Here is a 23,423-nt window from a genome sequence, read left to right on the forward strand (position 1 = left end):
AGGTACTTGGTGTCCTCCAGTTTTTTCAGCGAACATTTTTGCCTTTTGATAAAACCTGAAGATGACAAAGTAATAGGTTTGCTCAAAGAAGAGTGTCTCAGAGAATATGGTGTTCGAATGCTGGATATTCGATTAAGAAAACATGCTACGACTACAGTGGCGCACCATATGACCAGCATCACCACAAGCAAAACATATAGGATGATCATGTGAGGTTCTCGACTGCAGGGTAAGCTCCAAGTCATTGCTGGAAGGTTGGAAAATGCACCCGTCCTTGCAACGGCATACATGGCAGTGAGAAAGACAGCAGTCGCGGTCGGGCAACGGTTTCTGCGTACATGAGAGACGCAGTCACTGATGGTGGATCATGGGCTTGAGGGGTGGCTTGAGAGACTTGCTCTTGGATGATGTTGCAGACCGTAGGTGTGAGTGAGGATGATGGCGGCAGCACGCAAGAGACCAAAAACAGCTGACGAGCGACCTCTGACAAGCAAACTCCTGGTTCTTCGATAGCAGAGGGGCGCAGTCATCTGCGATGATGAGGCTGTACAGGGTATCGTCTGGAGCAGAAGGGCGTCTGGTTTGGACGTGGATGAGGCTTGGTAGGGTATCAGCTGTAGCAGGAGAATGCCTGGTTTGGAGGCGCTGCTCGTCTAACTCATTGCAACTTTGACAAAGGTCAATCACATCGATGATCGTGCGAGAACTCTGCAATAGCAACATTTGGAATGCATTGTCTTCATTGCATTTCATGATAGGTTTGATTTTGTGCTCTTCGGCCATTGATGTGTTCACATGTTTGCAAAGGTCGACAATCCCTTTTATGTAACTTGTAAAATTTTCACCGACGTGCTCGGATCTTGTGCACAAGCAGTGCTTTGCGTGAAGCTTTCGTACTGCTGGGCGACTGAAAACTTGGGTGAAGCTGGTCTTAAAAATGACCCATGGAGTAAGGTCGGCTTCATGGTTAAGGAATCGCAGCTTGGCAACGTCCAATAGGTAAAAAATGGCATTCTTCAGCTTGGTATTGTCGTCCCATTTATTATGGGCACTCACTCATTTTAGGAGGAGATCCAATCTTCAACGTCTTTGTCATCTGTGCCGCTGAGGATGGAGGGATCTCGCTGATGCAAGGCACTGGCACATAACAGAGCGGGCGAGGCCGACGGAGGAAAGGCACTTGCGTTGTCAGTCATGTCACCCTTTGAGAGTCAGTGACGTAAATATACGGCGCCGCGAACGAAGTACAAAATGATCGACGCCGTATATTTACGGCGCCATCTGTATGTGCAAAAAGCGCGCCAATTTCCTAACTTTTTATTTTCTTTCATGTGCTGCCACTATATGGCAATACTGGGAATTTTTTTCGTGCGCCTCCCTCTCTTGGTTTTCGTTGCATGGTTTGTTTTAGAGCCAGTTCGCTCCCATGCGTCTATACACTACCGCTCGTGCATTGGCGTGCGCGCGGTTGGCGGTTTGACTTCTGTTCCGTGGGCTGTTTCGGTTTCTTGCGCTTGCAAAACTGATGGTTATCTCATTACTAATCGCTCAAAGGGCGACCGCTTGTTTCTCGCTCGTTTAGTGCTCATGGGGGTGCGCATAGAAAGGATGCCGCATTGCATGCGTTTCCTTTTGTTTTGTTTTTTTGAGACTCATGAAAACTAATTGCCTTTGGTTGGTGATAACATGAAGATCAGCGGAAGTTTGTCACACGTTTTGCTTTTTTGATGGGCACACAACCACACAGTTTTCTTGAGTGCCCACACCTACGCAGTTCGATTACGCTATCGAGGTACATATTAGTGTAAGAGCAGGAACATTTGAGTCTTCCAAAATATTCTCGTGTGCGCATTTTCAAAGCCTTGAACTATAACAATGCATGAAATTTTCTATTGTTATAAGTTTATTTTTTTTATTGTTGTTATTCATGAATGAAGAGTACATATACACGAACGCAAAATATTTTTTTCTCACTTCACGGTCACCCTAAAAAAATTACGGTAAATTTTTTTCCGAGCTAACTCCCTAAGAAGAATTGGAATCTGCAATAAAGAAATCAACCCTGGGCAGTCACATATGGCAAAAAAAATCGACCCTCAAAGTGTTAAAATGGACCCGTGTACAACAGATTTTCGGATGTAATGGACCATATTTCAACTTGAGTTTGCTCTACCTATTTTATTAATGCAGTGAAGTTTGCTTTGAACAGACTGCGGTACAACGGACTGTTGTCTACAGCGGACGAAATTAGCGACAATTTTTGTCAAAATCGTGTGTATAAAAGGGACTTTTGCCATGTCGTCATGGGCTGACAACTGACTTGGGAGGGTCAGCCGACAATCGCTGCCCAGTATCGCGTGCACGCGAGGGAGGAAGGGTTGGGTGGAAATGTGCCATCTTCTTTCGCGTGTGTGGGAGAGAGGGGTTCTGCTCCGGCAGCTGCTGCTTACTGCGTACTGCGTGGCCGTGCAGGTGCCATATATTGAAAGCGATCTGCGATGTGGACAAAGTGCGCCCAGTGCTGGTAGCTTCGTATGTGCTGTGCTTTCGACGTTTAGTTTGCATTGAAGCCAGGGACAGCACGAAGGTCAATTCGCTCGCTGCTGCTACCATGCTTCCTTACTCGTAATGTTTTCACAGCAATTTTCCACGGTCATCGAGCGAGATGTGTTTATGCTTACCTGTGTGCGTGTGACACCGTGCTTGTTAATTTAGTTAGTAAGTGAATGTTTATAACTTTATGCGGCCGATAAAACTACTATCCTTACTTCGCATAGCTGTCTACTAATTTGCTATTGCAATCGATGCTTCCCCTCTTGGGTGATGCTGCAACTTTTTTTGTTTGTATTTTACTTTGGACATTCATCACTCACTTTCTGCAGTAATGTTGTTACACAACGCGACCAAAGTTTCGGAAATGAGGCATTTTGGATATTATGGACTTCGGATAAAACAATTTTTTGTCGGATGATCAGGATTCGTGGTATCGAGAGTCAACTGTATTGCATTTTGTTGTTTGTTTTATTTGGTTGTTGCAGTATGAAACAAGGGAAATAAAAAAAAATTTAAGTTCACTTTGGGCAACAGTGGTGCTCTAGATTCGGAGCGCAGAACTGAAAGCACTATCAAACTGGTCTAGACTACTTGGTGCTGTAATATATGCAGAAGCTCTATCTTTATAGCTTTGCCTGTATTGTCACAGAAAGTTGTCCGTGGATACAGTAGAACCTTGTTCACACATTTTGGGGGAAAATGTGAGAAAGAACTTACTAAACAGAAAAGCACATGATCCAAAGTCGTTAAAAAATTTTGCAGACTTAGTTGACCTTTACGTAATGCGAAGTGTTGCGTGAATCGTTGCAGTACAAGACGTGGACTCGCCCCAACTTGGTGGGCGCTCAGCTTTCTGAGATGTGCATTGTTTTCATGGATTCAGCAAAGTTTATGTTTGCGTTCCTTGAATTCAACCTCAGTCAGCAGCTTTCTTGAGTGGGGCTTTTTGACGGAAAGTTTTGATGAGCCCACCCAGCGCGAGTCGTTGAGGCACGAGACGCCGATGCACATGGAGCTGGTGGCGCCTGAGCAACCATTGTTGTTCAGTCGCACATTGTCATTTTCCTTTGCAAAACCAAAATGAAACGGAGCTTGTGGGTGATGCCAGAATACAATGTCTGCGACGACGCCTGAGTGAAACATGACACTCACTTAGCGCTTCCTGCAGCAAGCAATGACCGTGCATTTCGGTTATTGCCTGTTAAAGGCGTGCACTATGCTTCGCACATGCTGTGGAAGAGATAGGGGAATATGCTCATTGCAACAAGGTTGGTGGCAATAGGTATGAATGAGGCATGCAATGACCGGGGAAGAGATTTGCTGATACGGGAATAGGAAACTGAGTGCACGCCCGCATTCTCGCGTGAGACAGGCGGGTGAGGGCTGCAGGGAAGCTGTTGCAGTGGGCCAGTAGTGTTCTCAATCACATGTGCCTTGCGCCTTTTCTTGTTTACATGGGATCTAGCGGCCGGAAAACATATCATAGGATTGCAGTTTGGCAATGTAGTGAACGTTGCTGCCAAAAGATTGTGTTTTCCGGGAATGTATGAATCTGTAAAAAGAAGCGTAACTGTACTGGGTCATTTCTTTCTGTTCTCGATCATGAATGTCGGTGCCGGGAAATTGTACGTAATAGGGGGGGGGGGGACCGTATGAACGAGGTTCTAGTGTATGGGGACGCACGGCTCGGAGGAGGACTCTCATGGCATTTTGCCGGCGGCTTGTCCTTACAGGGAAGGCGCTCCTGCAATGGCAACCCACACGGTGTCACTCCCAGCAGTGCCAGTGCAAGCATGCCCACTCCTGCTGGAGCTGGTGGCGCCTGCGCATGGCCGGGTGCGCACTCCACTGACGGTCAGCTATTTGCTGCATAACCGCACCCTGCTCGTGCAGGATGTCGAGCTGGTTATGGACTCCAGCGACGCCTTCATGTACTCCGGCAACAAACTGGTGAGAGTGGGCTTGTGTGGCCATCTGGCTTGATTGGTCGATTGCTTGCTGAGGCTTAGGAGAGATTAGGTAGTAGCTGTAGTTTAACTATTAACTGTTGCTGGTCAAGTTGCTGCGGTTTCCTGTACATTCTTTTTAAACAGACATCACATGTGGCTGTTTTCGTGTTTGTCATGCTCTCTGTGTTGTTTCTGTTTTCACACCATTAAAAAGGATGCACTGCAGTGTTACCACTTATAACGTAAGTTACCGGAGTCACAAATATTTGCAGTATAAGCAGTACTGCACTATAAGCAAAACAACAATTTTCAACATCTGCAACATGGGCAAAACACGTAGACCACGCAGATGCGCACATTTGACAATAAAACAGTATGACTGGGAGTTTTCTATCCTTTTTAAAGTAGTGAACATTGAAAGCTTAACGCTCGAGGACCAGCCATTACAGATAGCTTTTGCTTGCAGCAGACAATAAATAATGCAGGAAAAATGCCAAGGAGGTAAGTACAGTAGAATCTCCTTAATTCGAACACCAAATGGACCGAAAATTTATTCAATGAGATGGGAGTTCTAACTAAGGAGAGCCCCCTTGAATATAGTGCCCGATCAATTGTGAGGTACAGCTTGCAAACCTAAACTGCTCCTGGATCACATTTAAAAATGTCTTATCTTTCCTCCATCAGCGCAAGCTGACATGTGCCGAAGATGGCTCAGGTTCCTTATAAAGTCCAAGTGTGATAACATCTTGCACCATTCACTGTCACTTGGAGGCAAAGCATGCGAGGGCGAACCGAGAAAGACGGTGGCTTGATGTGTGCTGTCCTCTTGTGTGTTTAATGTAGGGGTCATGTGACCAAGCCTGTGCTGGGGGGGCGAGAGACAGATGAGCGCATATCTCTGCACTGCTGCCCTTGGCTAGGCATGGCTGTTCACATGTGTATATGCGGGCCACATGGCTTATCATCTTTGAGGCACAGTCGATCCCGGATGTATACGGAACTCTGATATATCCTGGATATATCAAATTCCAAATTATTCTCTATATCAAATAGTCATAACTTCTAATTGAAAATCCCACTACGTGGCGCTGCACTGCATGTATACTTAAAGGGCCCCTGAAATGGTTCGGACAAATTTTGCAGACGCGTAGGGTTCAGCTAAAGTTAATCATTCGCACCACAATTTCTGTGAAGCATCTCATATTAAGAGAGCTTTGGACGATTATAAGTTACCCTCCTTCATAGCCATGCATTTTCTCCTTAACTCCTTCGCCGAGTGATCGGGGCTAAGCTCCGCCTTCACTGGCTCTGCGTTATGATAGCATGTCGTGTCGTCTACTTCCGGTTCTCTAGGAGCGAGCACGCGAAGCCTTTCCAACCTCTCTTGCAGCTACTTGGCAGTTGACCCCAAGCAAGAGCTATCGAAGCAGATGCATTGCGAGCATTCTGTCGCAGCACTGAACGTGTCTGGTATTTTGGTAACCACAGACGGGCTGGGCCTTTTGACGGATGGGTGGAGACATAAACTCAAGCTGATGAAGGAACTTTAGCGTAGATGTATGTGAGCAGCCTGATCGGTCTGCACAGTCCATCCACCTGTTTGTGCAGAGCTTAACCAGCCAAACAAGGAGCTAATATTGCTATAACCAAGTGTAAAACATTTTAACCTTTTACAAAAAAAGCATGTTAACGATTGCGCTCCTGCGAAAAATTTACCTCATTAGCAAAGAAGAATATACTTCGTTACTGCTACTGTGTTTGGTTGAGCTCTGTGCCACCAGGTGGCTGCACCGGGCAGATCATTCATGTTTGCGCTTCTGCTCATCCTGTGAAACGGCACGGTCAAACGGCCAGGCCCTGTCCCCTCACTTGTGTTTACCCGAATACCAGACTCACGAAACACTATTGTGGTAGTAATCCTCCGGTGTAAAGGGACGGCTGCAAACGCGCAAATTCTGGCGCCGATCGGATAGCGACAGTCAGATGCGCTGCAGCCACTTTGCACGTCTGCTGCCTTGCAGAGGGACACGATGTCGCAGCTTGACGTATTGCTAGCCACAACGTTTGCAGCCTACAACGCAAAAAAAGTGAATCATGGTGCTCGCGAAGAGACTGAGACCGACTCTGATCGTGGAGCTGTCGTCAAAATGGAGCATGTTTTAACACAAGTAGACGATGCTTGCTGTGTGCCGGAAGTGTTTAAGTGCAGTGAGAAATTGTTCTTGTGTATTCTCTTTCTGTTACTTTCTTTTTATAGAAACAAATTAACTAAGATTCCAACTATTACGAACATCATTTGTTCACCATAAAGGTGGAAAAATTATCGATGATGCGCCCTGGGCAGCCATTTGGATAGCTCACCCTACTGACGTCAACTGGGTGATTTACGTCATATGAATAGGGGCGGCTGAAAATTCTGCCGAGCAGTGTGCTGCAATTGGCAGCGATGTTCATTTTCAAAACCTTATAATAAATTATACGCTTTACGTGGAGCATTTAGATGTGTCAATTAATGATCAGAAGGACCTGCTCTAATGACTCAGTACGTTTGTACAAAATCGTCAGAATCATTTCAGGGTCCCTTCAGACTTTGATATAACCAACTCAGTAAAATTGGCAATTCGCTTTGCTATATCGAAATTTTGTTATATTGAAATTTGTCCTTTTATGCAAATAAGTACATTCACCGATTTATTTTTCCTACACGGAAGGAGCCCTAACATTTTCTTAATTATCTGGCAATCGGAAAAAGCAAACTTGAATGAGAAAAAAGTTCATTTTGTTGAATTTCAGAGTCGGCAATGAAAGATACGGTTTCATTCCGTGTTGATATCTCCAAATCAGTGGTACGAAGTGAAGCCAGCAACACTTACGCGTTTACTCTACCCCCACAGCTGATAGTGTCACCCACAGTAGGACTCTGCTACAGTAAAGGCTCGTTAATTCACAACTCATTAATTCGGAAGTTTGGATAATTTGAAATAGCCACCGCAGTCCGTCCAACACTGTATTGAAAGCACTATGTAGCGCATCCTGCTAATTCACACTGAAATCTGCACCGCCACTGATAATTCAAACCCCACGCCATCGTAGATGGGGAAAGTACTAGTGCGCGGGAACACATTGGTGACAATCGTCGCCGTGCAGCTTTGCTGTTTCCATCTGCGGCCGTCTGTTGCAGGTCGGTTCTCTCACTCTATCAAGACCTTCAAGATAAAAAACGCGAACGTGGCGCTGCGTTTTTTATTTATTTATTTTTGAATTGTAAGAGCAACTATGTGGACACTCCAAGCGCATTTCTGTTGTCAGTGTCACTGTCACCGCGCGCCCTACGCTGTATGTGCAAGTGAAAGCGTGCGAGGGGAGCCGACGATCGCAGCTCAATCTCGCCCAGACGAAAGAGATGAACGCGAAGAGGAAGTGCGCCGACTTCTCTCGCAGGTTGGGCATCCAACATTGCGAAGCGCCTGGGGCGGGGGTCTTCGTTCTCTTCAGCTGCAACTGTGCATGCACTCTGCGTTGGGGGCAGAGTCTAGTTGCGTTGGCGGCTCGTAGCTTTGTGCGTGCTGTGTGTTCTTGGCACTCACTTTGCGTTGAAGCGATAGACTGCACGATTGTCACTTCGCTCGCTGCTGTCGCTGCGTTTTCTCACGCCAGCGTTTTGACAGCGAGTGTCCGTAGTAATTGGGTGGGGTGTGTTCATGTTTGCTGTGCACGCTGACACCATGCTTAGTATTTTAGTCAGCAGGCTAATGTTTACAAGTTGATATGGCCGATAAAAGTGCTGCAGTCGAAACCCGCGATAACGAAATCCCGCAAGAACAAAATTCTCGCGACAACAAAACATTTTTGTATCCCCAGCGAACGTCCATAGAATTCAATGCATTTTGTACGTCCCGGCAACGAAATGTCGCTGTACTGCAATCCCGCGTCAACAAAATTTGCCGGAATGTAACTCCACATAATACCTACTCGCGTAGGGCTAGCAGGCTCCCAAATGTGCTCAAATGTGATTGTTTTGCACTAATATTGCTTAAAATACCTCCATATAACACTTGTGTGGGCACCTTCATTTTTGTTCACAAAAACACCCAAGCGCCGACAGTGATCAGTGCACTGGAAACACTGCATGGCCGCCATCTTGTTTGTTGATCGCCCATTTGAAGCGGCAGGCATGTTGCTACCGACATGTGATGACAGTTTTTGCATGCCTATTAGGTGAGATCATAGATCGTTGTATGAAATGCGCATTCAGTTTGCGTTTCCCAGGGCTGATGACTTAGTGGGGCCTAGGCCGATCGCGTGAGGCGAAACTGAATGCAAACTGAATGTGCGTTTCAAACAACAAGCGTCAATCGCAGCAGTGCACTGCGTAATATGCACCTCAGCGAGAAAAATGCAGCAATAACAAGGAAATCCACAGCCCACCGACAGGGAGTTGTTTATGGCACTTGAGATGGTGGTTGCAGCATATGGAGTGTCGCGCGTTGGGTCATGATTGAGCGATCATCCGGGAATATGCATACCTTGCTTCAAGAACGCTGGTTTTGGTGCCACCCGACAGGCATTGCCTGCGGATTCAGCGCCGGACGTAGGTTTATGCAAAAGGGCCGTTATCATGATCATTTGCCTTCAGGTACACGAGATAAGATCACTTTTGCGCTCAGCACCGGACGCGTCGGCGCCTACGAGCAACAGCGTGCGCTGGAGAGATGCTGCCGCATGTGCTGTTGCTCTGCGTCCGGTGCCGAGTTACGCAAAATCTCGCAAAGGTGATCGCAACTCCGAAAGCAATTGACCGAGAATACTGTGCCATGGGCAGTACTGCCACCGCTGGTCGACGCATGCAGCACACTTTGTACTGTCGGCAATGCAGTTCTATATCCTCGAGCAAAGCTTGCTGGAGTAGGGTAACGGAATTTTGACAGTAAATTTTTGTTCTGCGATGCATTACCTATCTGTGCTGTCGTTTTTCTCAACAACAAAATTCTCGCAAAACCAAATTTTTTTTTTTCGTTCCCCACCAATTTCATTATTGTGAGGTTCACCTGTATCCTTACTTCATACAGTTGTATGCTAATTTGTTATCGCAATCGATGCTTTGCCTTTCGGGTGAAACTGCGACTTCTTTCTTTCTTTCTTTTTTTGTGTCACATCTTGGAGGCTATGCTCTTTATTTACAAGGTGTTCTGCCGAGAAATGTCTATAACATGGCGACTGTGACGTTTATCGGCGCTCGCTATTACTCAAAGTGGCTATTACTCACTGGAATACGTGTCTGGACGCCACCTATGCATATAGTGGAACTCTGCAGGGTGCAGCCGGTGCATCTACCACATTTCCATTAGAATAGCAATATCTGGATTATGTACCAGTAAAAGTCCCTCAAACTCAGTAGCCATGTTTACAATGTTCCTACAGTTAGCACTGAGAATTATAAGAAAGTGACGCTTTGGACTGCATTGTCAATTTCGTTTTTTTGCATTGAGATGATAATGAAAACCCTTTTGCTCATCCCATCCATACACGACACCATCAATGCTTAACTTATCACATAGTAGCTTAACTTTCACTCCATTTGCTTTTTCCTCTGAGGTGCTTTTCCATAACTGTTTGCGTATTTCATGCACCTTTTTGGAAAAGTCTTCTGACACAGAATATCTACTGCCTTTTAGTTTGCTACAGGCATTCAGTGTGGATGCTATGTCGGGGTAGTCCAAGAATTTTAAAGTAACAGGACACATTTTATTTTCTATCTTTCGACCTAGTCTATGTATCCTTTCGATACTAGCAATGTTTACACGCAATATCCTGCTAAATTCTTCTGTCACTACCCTTCAAGCACCTTGGTAATCTGATATCAGACTCGTCTATGCTGAAAACGATCAATCTTTCTCCTTCCCCAGTTTTCGATGTCGTCAACCTTTTCGACGATGGAAGTTAGTTGCTTGTTCAATATTGATACTGGGGTCTCAGTGTCATTAACCTTGCTGTCTAGCACAGCCACAGTTGATAATTGCTTCTCAACAAGCTCGATTCTACTTGTTAGGACAGAAATCTTTTGCTCCATGTTTACTTGGGATGTCTTGATCTCTACAATAGTGGACTGCAGTTTGCCCAGGCCATCCAGTAATTTATGCAGCATTTCTGTTTCGGTTGGCTCAGGGTTTTCCTCGATATCGCCGCAGAGTAAGAGGTCGCCAGGCGAACAAGGCACGCAACTAGAAATACACTTGACACACAGTGGGCAGGGCAGCAGCAAGCAATGGTCATCACTGCGGAAGCATTTAGGAGATGAATAGTTACTAACCTGTAGTGCAAAACAGAATTGGTTTTTTAGCATCATGCCAGTTGTGCTGCTGCAGTGCCCACTGCCGAAGAACTCTGATAATTGAATGATTGTGAGCTTGTTCACAACTGTCACTGTTCAGCACTTCCATCGCTTCATTGCTGCTCTCGTTGACGCCAACATCAAGAGTAGAGATGGCGCCACTTTAGATTCTGCGTGCCAAAAATCAAGAAAGTTGCCTTGGACTGTGTCGCATTTTGACATGGGAGCAAATTCGACAGATGTGAAAAACCGTAAATACAGCCTTTACAATTTTGTGGCTTGGCTCAGCTTGTCCTGTGGTTTGTGCACTATCGACAACTGCTGGGTCGATTAAGCTTCACTAGTTTCAACCGGCATCATGGCCAGCACCATGGCTGGTGACCATGCAAGTGATGTATCTAACAAAAATCGCCCTTTCTGCTAGACTTCGTGGCTAAAGCACTTGATCGTGCAGGCGAAATTCGAATTATTGAACAACAAGCTGTAAGCTGTCTAAAATTTAAGCATCCCATAATAGACTAAGTCTACAGAGTCAGTGGCTGTGCCATAAGGTTGTCCAAATAACTGAGTATGTCTGAATTATTGGTTAGTGACAGTACTGTTTGGGCAGGATAGTTGAGCAGTTACACTTGTCAGTGCTGCTAAGTCCTTTGCATACTGCCTCACTTTAAGCTTGCAAATGGTAAAATACTTGTACTGCACCAAAACAGAATATTGGGCAGATGGTATAGCTTGATCATATTGAGCTGTGCTCCAAGAAGACAGAGCATGAGAGAAAGAGACAAACGTGATCGCTACGCTTACAACTGAAAATACTTGCAATGTGGTGAAATTTTATGTTCTCTCTGGACTTGTTTGTCCTTGGCTCCCGTGTGCGCAGCTGCACTTCCGCATCCTCCCAAGAGAGTGCCAGACCCTGACGTACAACCTGTACCCCCTGCTGCCGGGATACGTGCCTCTGCCTCGGATGCACCTGGTGCTGGGGCCAGGCACCGCAGCTGCCTCCACCCTCGACGGCCTCCTCAACGAGATGCTGCCCTCACACATCTTCATCATGGTGAGTTGCACTGCCTAGGCTGACCTCACAATCTTACAGGCAGCTTTCGTAGTGTACACAAGGCCTCATCCTACTGCTCCAAAAATTGCTCTTTCTTGTCTCGCATACTACACTACCTCACCATTTACCCACGATTGAGCTGAAGTCTGCCACTGCATATGCAGTGAAGTAGGTAAAGATGAGTGCCACTCTTCTTAAAACTTATCCCTCTAATGTCAGGCAGTGTTCGCCTGCTCAGATGGGGCTGCTTTAAAAATTCTCCTTTGCTGAGCAAGCTATAGTGAAGTTAAACCTCATTATAACAAAGTCACACTGAACACTAAAAAGCCTTCATTATGTCTGATGTTTGTTATAAGAATGTATTCCTTACATGCCGATATTGGTGAGGAAAATTTTGATTTACTTTGTCATATCTATGTTCATTATATCGATGTATCACTTTACTAAGCGATCATTTAATGCCAAACATTAAAATGCATGAATATTTATTTATTTTGAATACCCTAAAGGCCCCTTCATCGTCTTCATCATGCTGCCAGTGAATATGCTACTGATATTGGAAAAAAAATGTCAATTGTCAAGTAGCTTATATATTGCTATAGAATTCTAGGCTGCTGCTGCACTCTTGTAGTATTCCCGGAGTAGTATTTTTATTTTTCTCTTTTTATTTCTGGTAATTCTGAAGATTCATGTTGCATATGTTATTTGTGTATGAGCCACTATTGTTAATGCGATTAGCATTCTTTGCCTACTTCAGCCATTTTGAGCCTATCTATTTATCTATCTAGCCTCTTGCGCCAGTTGAGTGGCCCAAATTATCTACCAGCTTGGGTCACTAGGTATGTGCTCATGCTTGTGATGCCATCATGGCTGTTCCATTGTCGTCATTCTAGCTTCATGATTTGACTTTCGTCATGCCACCTAACTTCAATATCCGACTCTCATCATGCTGTCGGGGTCACACTATAGTTGTCATGCCGGCGTCATCATACTGCCTTCGTCTATCCATCGAAATCATTCTTTCTTTGTCATTCTATCATGATTACGTTGTGATCATTCAATCATGATTATGATTGTAAAGCCATCGTTGTCGTCGTGTCGTCCTCAGACGGTCACTATTATGCATTTGGGGTCCTGCCATCGTCGTCATTCAAGCTTAATCATCCGGTTGTCATGATATACTGTCATCTTGATACCATGCCGATCATCGGTTCCCTTGTCGTCATTCTAACTTCAACATCCAAATTTTATCATGCCATCGTCGTCACGCTGTCGTGTTACCATCATTGTCACATCAGTAACATCATCCCACTGTCTTCATAGCGTCGTCATAACTTCATCAATCAATTGACGTCATTTCTTGTTTGCCATTCTATCATAATCACGCTGTCATCTTTCAATCCTGATTACGCCACTGTTGTCAAGCCATCACCATCATTGCATTGTCATCAGACAGTCACTGTCATACATACATTGTCATACTGTTGTCATTATGCTGTCATAGTTGTGCTATCGTTCTCATTCCAGCTTAGCCATCAGGTTGTCATCTTAACCATCATGGTCATACACTCTTCATCAACCCGTTGTCCTCATTTTGTTATCATGCTGTTATCATACTTTCATCGATATACCATCATCATCATTTAAGAATTGTCGATTAAGGCTTGCATTGCGGCTAGTTTAAATAACATAGAGTGCAGCTCTGTAAAGTCAAGACAGATACACAACATAAAATGTCTGTGCTCGTGTTCATGTTATGTGTCTGTCTTAGCTCTGCAGTGCTGTACTCAATTCAAGAATCGTCATATCATTGTCATTATGCTGTCATCATCATATCACCTTTGTCGTTCATTGACGTTATTCCTTCATCATTCCATCCTTGTCACTGTGACGGTGTCATACAGGCATCGTCATGGCGCCATGCTCATGGGTGACCTTGGCAAGCAAGTGCCTTAGCGAAGTGGGATGATACCACAGTATGTCTCACACAGCCAAGGCAACGTAAGTGTCAGAATGACCACTACAGATGTTAAATAACTGTGACTTCAGAAATATGATGTGTCGCTAGATTGCTCATATGCTAATCGCATTATACTATTGACTGTCACTGTTAGATGAGTACTGCCATTATTCTTTTCTTTACTTTTTTTGTATTGGTATTGCACACCATTAAAGTATCTATGTACTTTTCAAAAATAATGTACAGTGTGAAGGACAAGGACTGCGAGAGACGACATACACGGCACTGACTTCCAACAAAATCTTATTGCGTTGCCACATCATGCGTATATATACACAAGAGGGGGCATGCGAAAAAAATGAAAGGCAGTCACAAGGGGTGTTCTAACAGCAAGTCACTGTACTAAAAGCATGGTCACTTGAAAAAAAAAACGTTACGATTTATATCTGCTTAGATACGTGACTTCAATAAAGGTCAGTGTGATAGAGGGGCACTAACACCCATACTACGTACCAAGTTTTCTGATGAAATCAGCTTCCACAGTTTCCCAGGTGTCATACAGGCATGGCACAGCTCACAGCGAGACACAGCTCACAGCTCACCCGGGAAATTGTGGAAGCTGATTTCATCAGAAAACTTGGTAGTATGTGCGTTAGTGCCCCCTATATCGCACTGACCCCCTAGTGAAGTCACGTATCTAAACAGATAGAAATCGTAATGTTCATTTTCTTTTTTTCAAGTGACCATGCTCTTAGTACAGTGACTTGCTGTTAGAACACCCCTTGTGACTGCCTTTCATTTTCTGCGCATGCCCCCTCTTGTGTATATATACACACAATGTGGCAACGCAATAAAATATTGTTGGAAGTCAGCGCCGTGTATGTCGTCTCTCGCAGTCCTTGTCCTTCACACTGTACATTATTTTTGATCATGAATTACCAACTAGCCCAAGCAACCACCCTATGTAGTACTTTTGTTCACTTTATTAGTGCCAAATTTCTCTCTATCAGTATGTGAGTGAAAGGGCTGATGTAGGTCAATGAATTTCTGTCTTTAGCCTGACTATCCAGGACTGCGTTTGTGCCTAAACCAATTGTAAATAAAATATAAAGAGCTGAGACACTTCCACTCGAGACCTTGCACTCCATGCCATTTGCATACATTGCAGCATGCATCACCCACTGCTAGTCGCTCACCATTAGCAAGAAGCATTGCCTGCTGGGCACAGTGAATCATAAGCGCTTACATAACACAAGACAGCACTCCTTTTATTAGTGAAAGGACAAGTTGCTGTCCACCAAACTTCATGCTACAGTGCCTTAATTTGCCTTTTGTGCTTGTTATTTGCTAGTTTCAATGGTTCTAGGCTTGAGTGAATATAAATTTCTTGGTTCAAAGCAAAGTTGAAGTCAATACCCCATGTAGTTGCGAGATTTGCATAAAGCTTTGACATTGGAGACAGATATAGACAAATCTAAGGAAAGTAGGTTCCTTGTCTATAAAAATCGAAACGTGTTCACCTCTGGAGTTGGTTTGTTTTCAAAGCGCAGTTATTCAAATATTCTCATGCCAAAATGCGAGTTCAACATTTTTGACGACCCCAGTCGCACAGAAAATTTGTTTATAGGCTCTTTCTCACTGTTGTGTTTCAGTGTAATTAAAATTTTGTGGTTGTTGAGGCTGCAGATAACATTTCCCTTTCACATGTGGTGCACTGTCGTGATGCTATGGAGTGCGACCTTGACTGAGTGACACCAGCAGTTTATGCTGCATTGCATAAATTCAGGTTGATGCGTTCCATCTACATGCAAGCTTAAGGTATTCCATTGTGCAAACACAGAGAAACATTTTTAGAAAATTTAGCAATACGTATAACCAGGCTGCGGATTACACTCAAACCTTATTATAGCAAACTTAAAGGGGGAGCCAAAATTACTTTGTTACATCCGTTATTTCGTTATATTAGTTGCCAGTTACCACAATACGATATATGCCCAAAGAGGTGCACAATTGCAGACATGGAAATAAGGCGGCATTACAACCTGTGGAACAACTACACGGCCATGAATGCGATGACATTTTCATAAAACAGCAAGAGAATCTGCGGCTTGTGCAGCATGTGGCTTCTTTACCTGATGCGACAGCCTTTAGATAGTTGCCTTCTGTTCCATTGTGATGGTCTTTCATGTTCGCTTTCCACTTGGCTCCATTCACAACTGTAGACAGTCTTTACAGGGATTTGGGCGTTGTATGCTGTTACTTGTGCGGGTAATATGGTGTGAATTTTTTTTTTTCTGGGGGTGTTTTTTGTTCTTGTACTTGAGGGTGTAGTTTATACTAAAAAAAAATATGTATATTTGTCCATTTCGCATACCTCTAATAATGAAATTTGAGCCAAAGCAAATATCAAATAGTACAATATTCAATCAAACATTCAAAAATATTGATATTTCATCATCATCATCATCATCAGCCTGGTTACGCCCACTGCAGGGCAAAGGCCTCTCCCATACTTCTCCAACAACCCCGGTCATGTACTAATTGTGGCCATGTCGTCCCTGCAAACTTCTTAATCTCAAATCTCATCCGCCCACCTAACTTTCTGCCGCCCCCTGCTACGCTTCCCTTCCCTTGGAATCCAGTCCGTAACCCTTAATGACCATCGGTTATCTTCCCTCGTCATTACATGTCCTGCCCGTGCCCATTTCTTTTTCTTGATTTCAACTAAGATGTCATTAACTCGCGTTTGTTCCCTCACCCAATCTGCTCTTTTCTTATCCCTTAACGTTACACCTATCATTCTTCTTTCCATAGCTCGTTGCATCATCCTCAATTTAAGCAGAACCCTTTTCGTAAGCCTCCAGGTCTCTGCCCTGTATGTGAGTACTGGTATGACACACCTGGGGGGGGGGGGGGGGAGTCATACACTGACGCCAGAAGGCTATACGAAGGTTAGAAGGTTATATGCCAGAAGGCTATCTGAATCCAAAAAGACACAGCTTAAACAAATCCACGTACTACTTATTATTCCCATGCTGGTCGAAGCACTGTACCAGCTGCATGCATAGACAATAATCCCCTTTGATTTGTTATCCTGGGCTGCCCAAGACTATCCGCTGACTATCGTCTTATCGACTTAAAGCAGCATTTTTCCAGGATGACAAATCAAAGAGGCCCATTAGTGGCAGATTTCTTTCTAGTATATTTGTGCGAAACTATGCAAACACCAAGCCACATCTGTTCGTGTTTGGTACTATGCTGCTAAAGTTACTAAAAAAAATCTCACAAGAGAAACAATGCACATACAATAATTGCTCATTGGTGTGCACTCAAGTACTGTGTTTATGTCCTTATAACTCACCTATATTTTAAGAAGGGGGGGAGGCATTTTTAAAGGTAAGTACTGACGTGTAAATATCTGTGCAACTATGGCTCTCCACCTAACCTCTAGAGTTACATTGCTGCCTGGTACTATTGCTGTCAAATCTCCCCTGCGATTATTGGCACTCACTGCGTTTTTTGCTCTTTTTCTACTATTGCAGCCCCAGGCCAAGACCTTAACACCCTGCGAAGTAATGGGTATGAGCTAGTAAAGACCGGAAGATACATTATAGCTTAATTCCAGAAGCTTTGTACATAATATAATGCTGGAAAAAACAAAATGAAAGTTTCTTAGGGAAATAAATTGCTTTTGAAAGTTTTTGGTGCCGTTCTTTGTGTTCCATGCTTAAAGCTTTCAATATGACGCATCCAAAACTGTTGAAGTTTAGATTATTTTTCACGACCAGAACGCCACCCATCCGCCATTGCATTGGGCCGTTCAGGTAAAATAAATGAAAATTACTGCCTATGCTAAAAACCAAGTTTTTGAAACTCTTTACTGCCCAGGATTATAGCTATAGCATTGCAATATTCAAATACTATGGCTCCGAACATGCGCCTCTTAGCAATAGAAAGGATGGAATGGACGAACATACCCTGCATTGAGGAATGCGAGATGCTGCAGTGCCAAAGACCTGCCTGAGAGCCGAAGGGTGAACATTGTAGCGCGATATTTGTAATCTTTCTTTTGTGAAGCAGTTTGCTGTATAATAGGAAATAGACACTATTCCAAAGCAGACTGGTAGGTTGTCATTGTCCATTAAAACATTCCTAGTGGTGAAGAGGAGCGGTCTTGTGAAGCCATTTCCAACTGCAGGTGTCAGGATGGGAGCGTGTGGCACTGATTACTTGTAAAAGACACGCGACAAAGGGGCGAACACCCTAGCTTTAAAGAAGAGGCGGTTTTCATGTGCTCCAAGTGTGATGTTCATCTCTGCCCCACAAAAACAAACTGCATTTTCGATTTCCATCAGCATTTGAGCCAGCAAGACTGAAATGAGGAGTTCTCTTAAAATTAAAAGCATTTCAGAAGAAAAAAAAAAGCATGCATTCCCCAAGTATGTGCCCTCCTGCATACATTTTTGGCATTTGCTGGAGATAGACCAAATGACCAGTGTCCCGAAGTAGCGACATACCAATTCTCAGAAAAACAGCAGTGTAATGACATTTTACAGCGTAGTTTTTTTAGTCTGTGGGCAAAAGCCTAATCATAAAGTTTGAAATTCCTTGATCACATCTAAATAAATTGGGGTGTCAAGGGGTTAATGTTCATTGCATTGTTTCTTGTATCCATTTCTTAGTTTGTTCGTTTCACTTCTGAGTGCACTGTCCTACCTTTGCACCTAAGCATAAAAGGTCTGTCCCAAAAGTTTTAGCAGTACATTTAATGAAAATTGATTTCACAAGCTCTGAAATACATCAATGTGGTCACCTTCAAAATACTCCATTAGACACAATCCAGTGTGTCTGCCTTTCCATTGCTCGAAGCATCCTTGGAAGTTTTCTGTTGAGCACTGCAGCAGTAATGTCGCTTCCTTTTAAATTGTTGCGTCACTGAAATCTTGCCTCTGGAGTACCAGCTTGCATTTGGAGGACAAAAAAAAAAAAAATGCAGCAGAATGCATCTCATGGTGACTGTCGACGGTAATGTGTTAACAGTGAATCAATATAGCAACACTACATATTTCCACCGTCAAAATGAGTTAGGTATGAGGCGTGTACTGCTGCGGGACTCCTCTTTCACACACAGGAACACCAAGCTCAGGTAAAGCCCCTGGAAAAAAACTAAAGTAGTGCCAAGTGCACCCCTTCGCCTCTACCTCCTCTCCTAGCAGCTGCATTAGCACCTCTATGGTGTCCACAAGAAAGCTACGGACACGAGAGCCACGAGCACGGCTGGGCTAGGGTCGCGTGCGCCTCAACTGTGGTTGCGGCGCACGCGAGCTCTCCTGTTCAATCCTCCGACATGTTATCAGTCATGCGACGCACCTGGCGAAGCAAGCGGAGGCGAGCGCAACGACGGGGGACGCGGTGTGACGTCATACCAAACGGCGGCGGCGGAAAGGCACGGCGCTGTGCAACGGCGAAACTGCTGGAAAGAATTTGAGAGTACCGCAAAGTTCGGGATTTGACTGGCAACACTGAGCGGCCACCGCTACATGTTACCGCTATATACCTTCCATGCCGACTGCGTCGCGGGAAGGCCGCCGTTTTGGAAGAGCTTGATATTCGGTGACACATCGGGTTGAGTGTTTACTGAAGTACAAATACTTTGTGCCCGGAGATAATGGTTGCCAAGAGCGAAAATGAAATGTTATTTGGTGCGTAGTAATGCAACCGGTGGTTGTTTTGCACGTCGATCGTGTTTACTGCTGGAACTGTGCTACGATTGTGGGCAGCAGCTTAGCGCTGCCCTCGGGAGCTTATGCACGCGTTTTTTTTTTTTTTTTCCCTTCCGCGGAGCGAGCTACGAAGGAAACATTTCGTCACTTCGAGCCGGAATGAGCAAGCTTGTGGTTTTGGGCATGAACATCGTGGACCGCCGTCGGCTTCTATTGAATGTTTCCAAGCAGGACGAAACTAACACCTGACAGTGTCGAAGGCACGTACGTTCATTGTATAATTTCGCAAGCTAAATCGGATACATTTATTTATTTTGTAAGCGGATACCGTGCGCTCTCGATTCTGCCGGGCGACTTCGTCCGCCGTATACGCACGATCGACACACTGCGACTGCCGTGTGCGTATACCGGTGTTTGGCCGTGATCGTGAGACGATCTGTGCACAGCCAGCGTAAAAACCAACTTCGGTGACCATTTTGCGCACTAAATCTTGTGGAAGGCCAATATGAGTCATTCGCGTGATTACAGCAACGTATATGTACTTCTGCTGTACGCTGATAATGAGCGAGAGTTTGCTACATTGCGATTTATGAACGCGGCTGTCTAGCGCGTTCCCCCCCCCCCCCCCCCCGCGGCTACTCCTCTCAACTTATTTATGACTGTTTTCTTAGACTGCCAAAGATTTGCTGCCTGTGTAAAAAAAAAAAAAGCAGGAACGCCCGCTGGTGACGCAACATTTTTTTTTTCTAAGTTACATAGGCGATGTATAAAATTATTGTGCTTTTAGAGCGGTTTATGTAACATGCATAGTGACAGAGTGAAACTAAAGCTACTGGGTGTTCTGTTGTTTTGTATTTCTTGGTATGCATCAAGCACGACATTATTTGGGTATGCACCGTAGCATTTCAACATAAAACACAATATGTATGCTGACTTCAGTTCAATGCATGTGCTCGGCTTACCAGCTCAAAATTTGAAGCGTGTGTTGTGAATATCACCTGGCCATTGGTTTCAAGCTCGAAATGCGTATGTATAAATGAGCAAAGGATAAGTGGAAAAAAGGAAGTATCATGGGCCTCGTATTGACCATGTTTTTATGACTGCGATCGTCACGATCTGCGAAAAACAAGTGCCATATGGGTCGAGTGACTCGAGGCGAGAACGCGCTCACGTGCGCGGAGAAATCATGCGAGTACCTGGTGCACGGGAGGACGCGGAATTCCCGCGCAACAAGTGTGCCTTCGCGTGCCACGAGCACGGAATAACCGCGTGTGTTGAGCAACAAGCGCGTGCACGTGTGCCCGCGTCAAGCGTGCAAGACGCGAACGATCCCTGCAATGAACTCCTATTTTCGTAGCATCGCTAACACGGCATGCACTTCGCTTAAATATCTTCTAAAACAGTGCCGAAAAGCACAAGCAACTTGTACTTATGCCTCGCACACGCGGGTGTTTTTTGTAGGCTTGAAGTTCTCCCGGCCGATTCTGTGTAACCACGCAGAACGACGCTCTCGGTCATTTTTCCCAGTCGGAATCTAGAAAAAGGTCTTTCCAGACACAGTTCGGTTGCTGCATCCAAAGGCGCAGCAGCCAGGCATGATTTCCTTGCAGTCAAATGCGAGCGCGACAATCGGAACACAAAAAACGTAGGGAACCTGCGCTGCCTGCGCTCTAACTCAGCCGGCCCGCCCGGCACTGGGAAGGTAATGGCACCCCAAAGTCACGTGGTATGATTGGGCCAACGAACGCGTCGGCGGCGCGGGGAAAACGAATGCGGTACTCTGAAATCTTTACCAGTGAGCGGAACACCTGTGGCTCGGTGCTACTAGTGACGCATGCGCAGTAGTGATTAGGGAGTGAGAGAGAAATATCCGCGGCGAGGCGCGCGTTGTGACGTCATGTGCCTCCTCGGACAACGCCATGGCGAAATCGCAAGTTCGCGACCAGTAAAGCTTTCGCTTTAAAATATAATTTGTGGGCACCAGGCACCAGCGTCTTTCTGGTTTTTCTTCGCCCGCAGATTGGCGACTCCGAACTTCGCGTCATCGCTCTCAGCTCTGGGTGCCTCAGCCGCTTCGCTGGGCCTTCCGCCGCAAGGAGCTCGAGCCCCGCTGTCTTCACAGTCCGCCTTCTATCCAGTCAGTCATGGCCTCGTTTTCTCCCAACCAAGTACTGCCGTCAGAGCCACTACGCCGCGTTCCCGAGGTCTCCGCTCTCATGCTCCCGAAGTTGTGGTCGTCGAACTCGGAACCTTGGTTCTTTACCATCGAATCCTTGTTCTGTCGCCGCCGCCCTCGGTTCGCAGTTGACCATGTTCTACCACATCGTTGGAGTTCTTCCACCTACTGCTGCTGCGATTGTTCGCGATGTTCTACGCTCTCCGCTCGTCGACCGCCCCTATAACCATCTTAAACCCTTTTGGACCTGTTAACCTCCATTGACAGGTTCACCAAATGGCATGAAGCGATGCCCTTCCTGGACATAGCGGTGGAGTCGATAGCTCGAGCACTCATCACACTTTGGATTAGCCGATATACGGTGTCCCTTCCATCATTACGACTGACCATGGTCGTCAGTTCCATTCAACATTGTTCGCCAATTTATCTCGGCTACTCGGCGTCAATCACGTCGAAGCTACCTCTTACCACCCGATATCCAGCGGGATCATCGAACGTTTCCACCACCAAATGAAGGCTTCACTCATAGCTTTGACTTTTCCTTCTCATAGGTCGAACGCCTTCCTTTCGTTATGCTTGGCATCCGCCCCTCTCTTCGCAGTGACTCTTCCACCACTATTATACACCATTATACGAGTCCCTGGCAAATTATTCGACGACGCGCTCACCGTACTTGCCGACGTTTCCAACTACGCCTATTGTGTACGCAGCGCTATGCGTACTGTCGTTCCCCTCGACAACGGCGTTCTTCCCGGCGTCTGGGGGGGAAGACCCTAGCCTTGAACTGCATGCACGCCTTTGTGCGCCACGACGCTGTGCGTCCTTCGTTACGGCCCCCGTATGATGGTCCGCTCAAAGTACTCAAGCGTTCACCTAAAAACTTTCTGTTGCTCATCAACGGTCGGGAAGATACGGTCTCCATTGACCGTCTGAAGCCTGCCTACTTGGACACTGACTCTTTAGACACTTCTGCTGCCACATTCCCTCCAGACTATAGGCCATTCCTACTCGCCATGTGCGTTTCGCACCACCGCCATCCGCGCTTCGCCATTCGTCCAGCTCACGGCTTCCTTGCTTGAAGGGGGGCCCTCCAACGCACTACTACGTGCCACGACGGTCCGGTCACTAAAGACGACGAACACATGCCAAGCACGCTGACGGTGCGCGAGCAGTGGAATCGGAGGAATCAGGCTTCCGCCTGATTGAGCGGGCTTGGAAAAAAAAAATAATTTGTGAGCACCAAGCACCAGCTCCTGTGTGGTTTTTCTTAACCCACAAATTCAACCACAGTCCTTGCGTTGCTCGCGGGGAATATCAATGGCAGTCAGTAGTGACAGGTCTGAGGTCGTAAAGGGAGTAGAAAGATAAGTCACATCAACTGTCTCAACTGTCATCGGCGAGCGGGAGAGCGCGTGAGCGTCGGAATGCTTTCGACGGGAGCGGTATACGACGCGAATGTCGTATTCCTGAAGGCGAAGCGCCCAGCGGCCAAGTTGACCCAACGGGTCTTTCAAGGAGTAGAGCCAACAAAGGGCGTGATGGTCAGTGGGATGCTGAAAGGACGACTGTAGAGGTAAGGAGAAAACTTGCTCAGTGTTAAAATGATGGCTAAGCGTTTCTTCTCTGTAACAGTGTGATTAAACTCAGCTTTGTTGTTAAGGGTATGGCTCGCAT

The 23,423-nt window shown here is 45.6% G+C and overlaps 1 protein-coding gene across 2 annotated transcripts in view; it reads left to right on the top strand.

The window, feature by feature from the left end:
* Nucleotides 1-17,550, top strand: part of gry (trafficking protein particle complex subunit 11 gry) — a 171,317-nt gene extending 153,767 nt beyond the window's left edge. Inside the window, exons 28-31 of one of the 2 annotated variants that reach the window (XR_012826873.1) lie at nt 4,287-4,503; nt 11,714-11,890; nt 13,795-13,891; nt 17,393-17,550. Coding sequence is in view for 1 of the 2 variants with exons in the window: in XM_075686742.1 (XP_075542857.1) it covers nt 4,287-4,503; nt 11,714-11,890; nt 17,393-17,440 (442 nt within the window). In the remaining variant the exon portion in view is untranslated. The remainder of the gene's footprint in view (nt 1-4,286; nt 4,504-11,713; nt 11,891-13,794; nt 13,892-17,392) is intronic. The other variant, XM_075686742.1, reaches the window with a different exon arrangement.
* The last annotated feature ends 5,873 nt before the right edge of the window (nt 17,551-23,423 follow it).

This window comes from Dermacentor variabilis, chromosome 3 (genome assembly GCF_050947875.1).
Source record: "Dermacentor variabilis isolate Ectoservices chromosome 3, ASM5094787v1, whole genome shotgun sequence".
In the NCBI taxonomy this organism is placed as follows: domain Eukaryota; kingdom Metazoa; phylum Arthropoda; class Arachnida; order Ixodida; family Ixodidae; genus Dermacentor; species Dermacentor variabilis.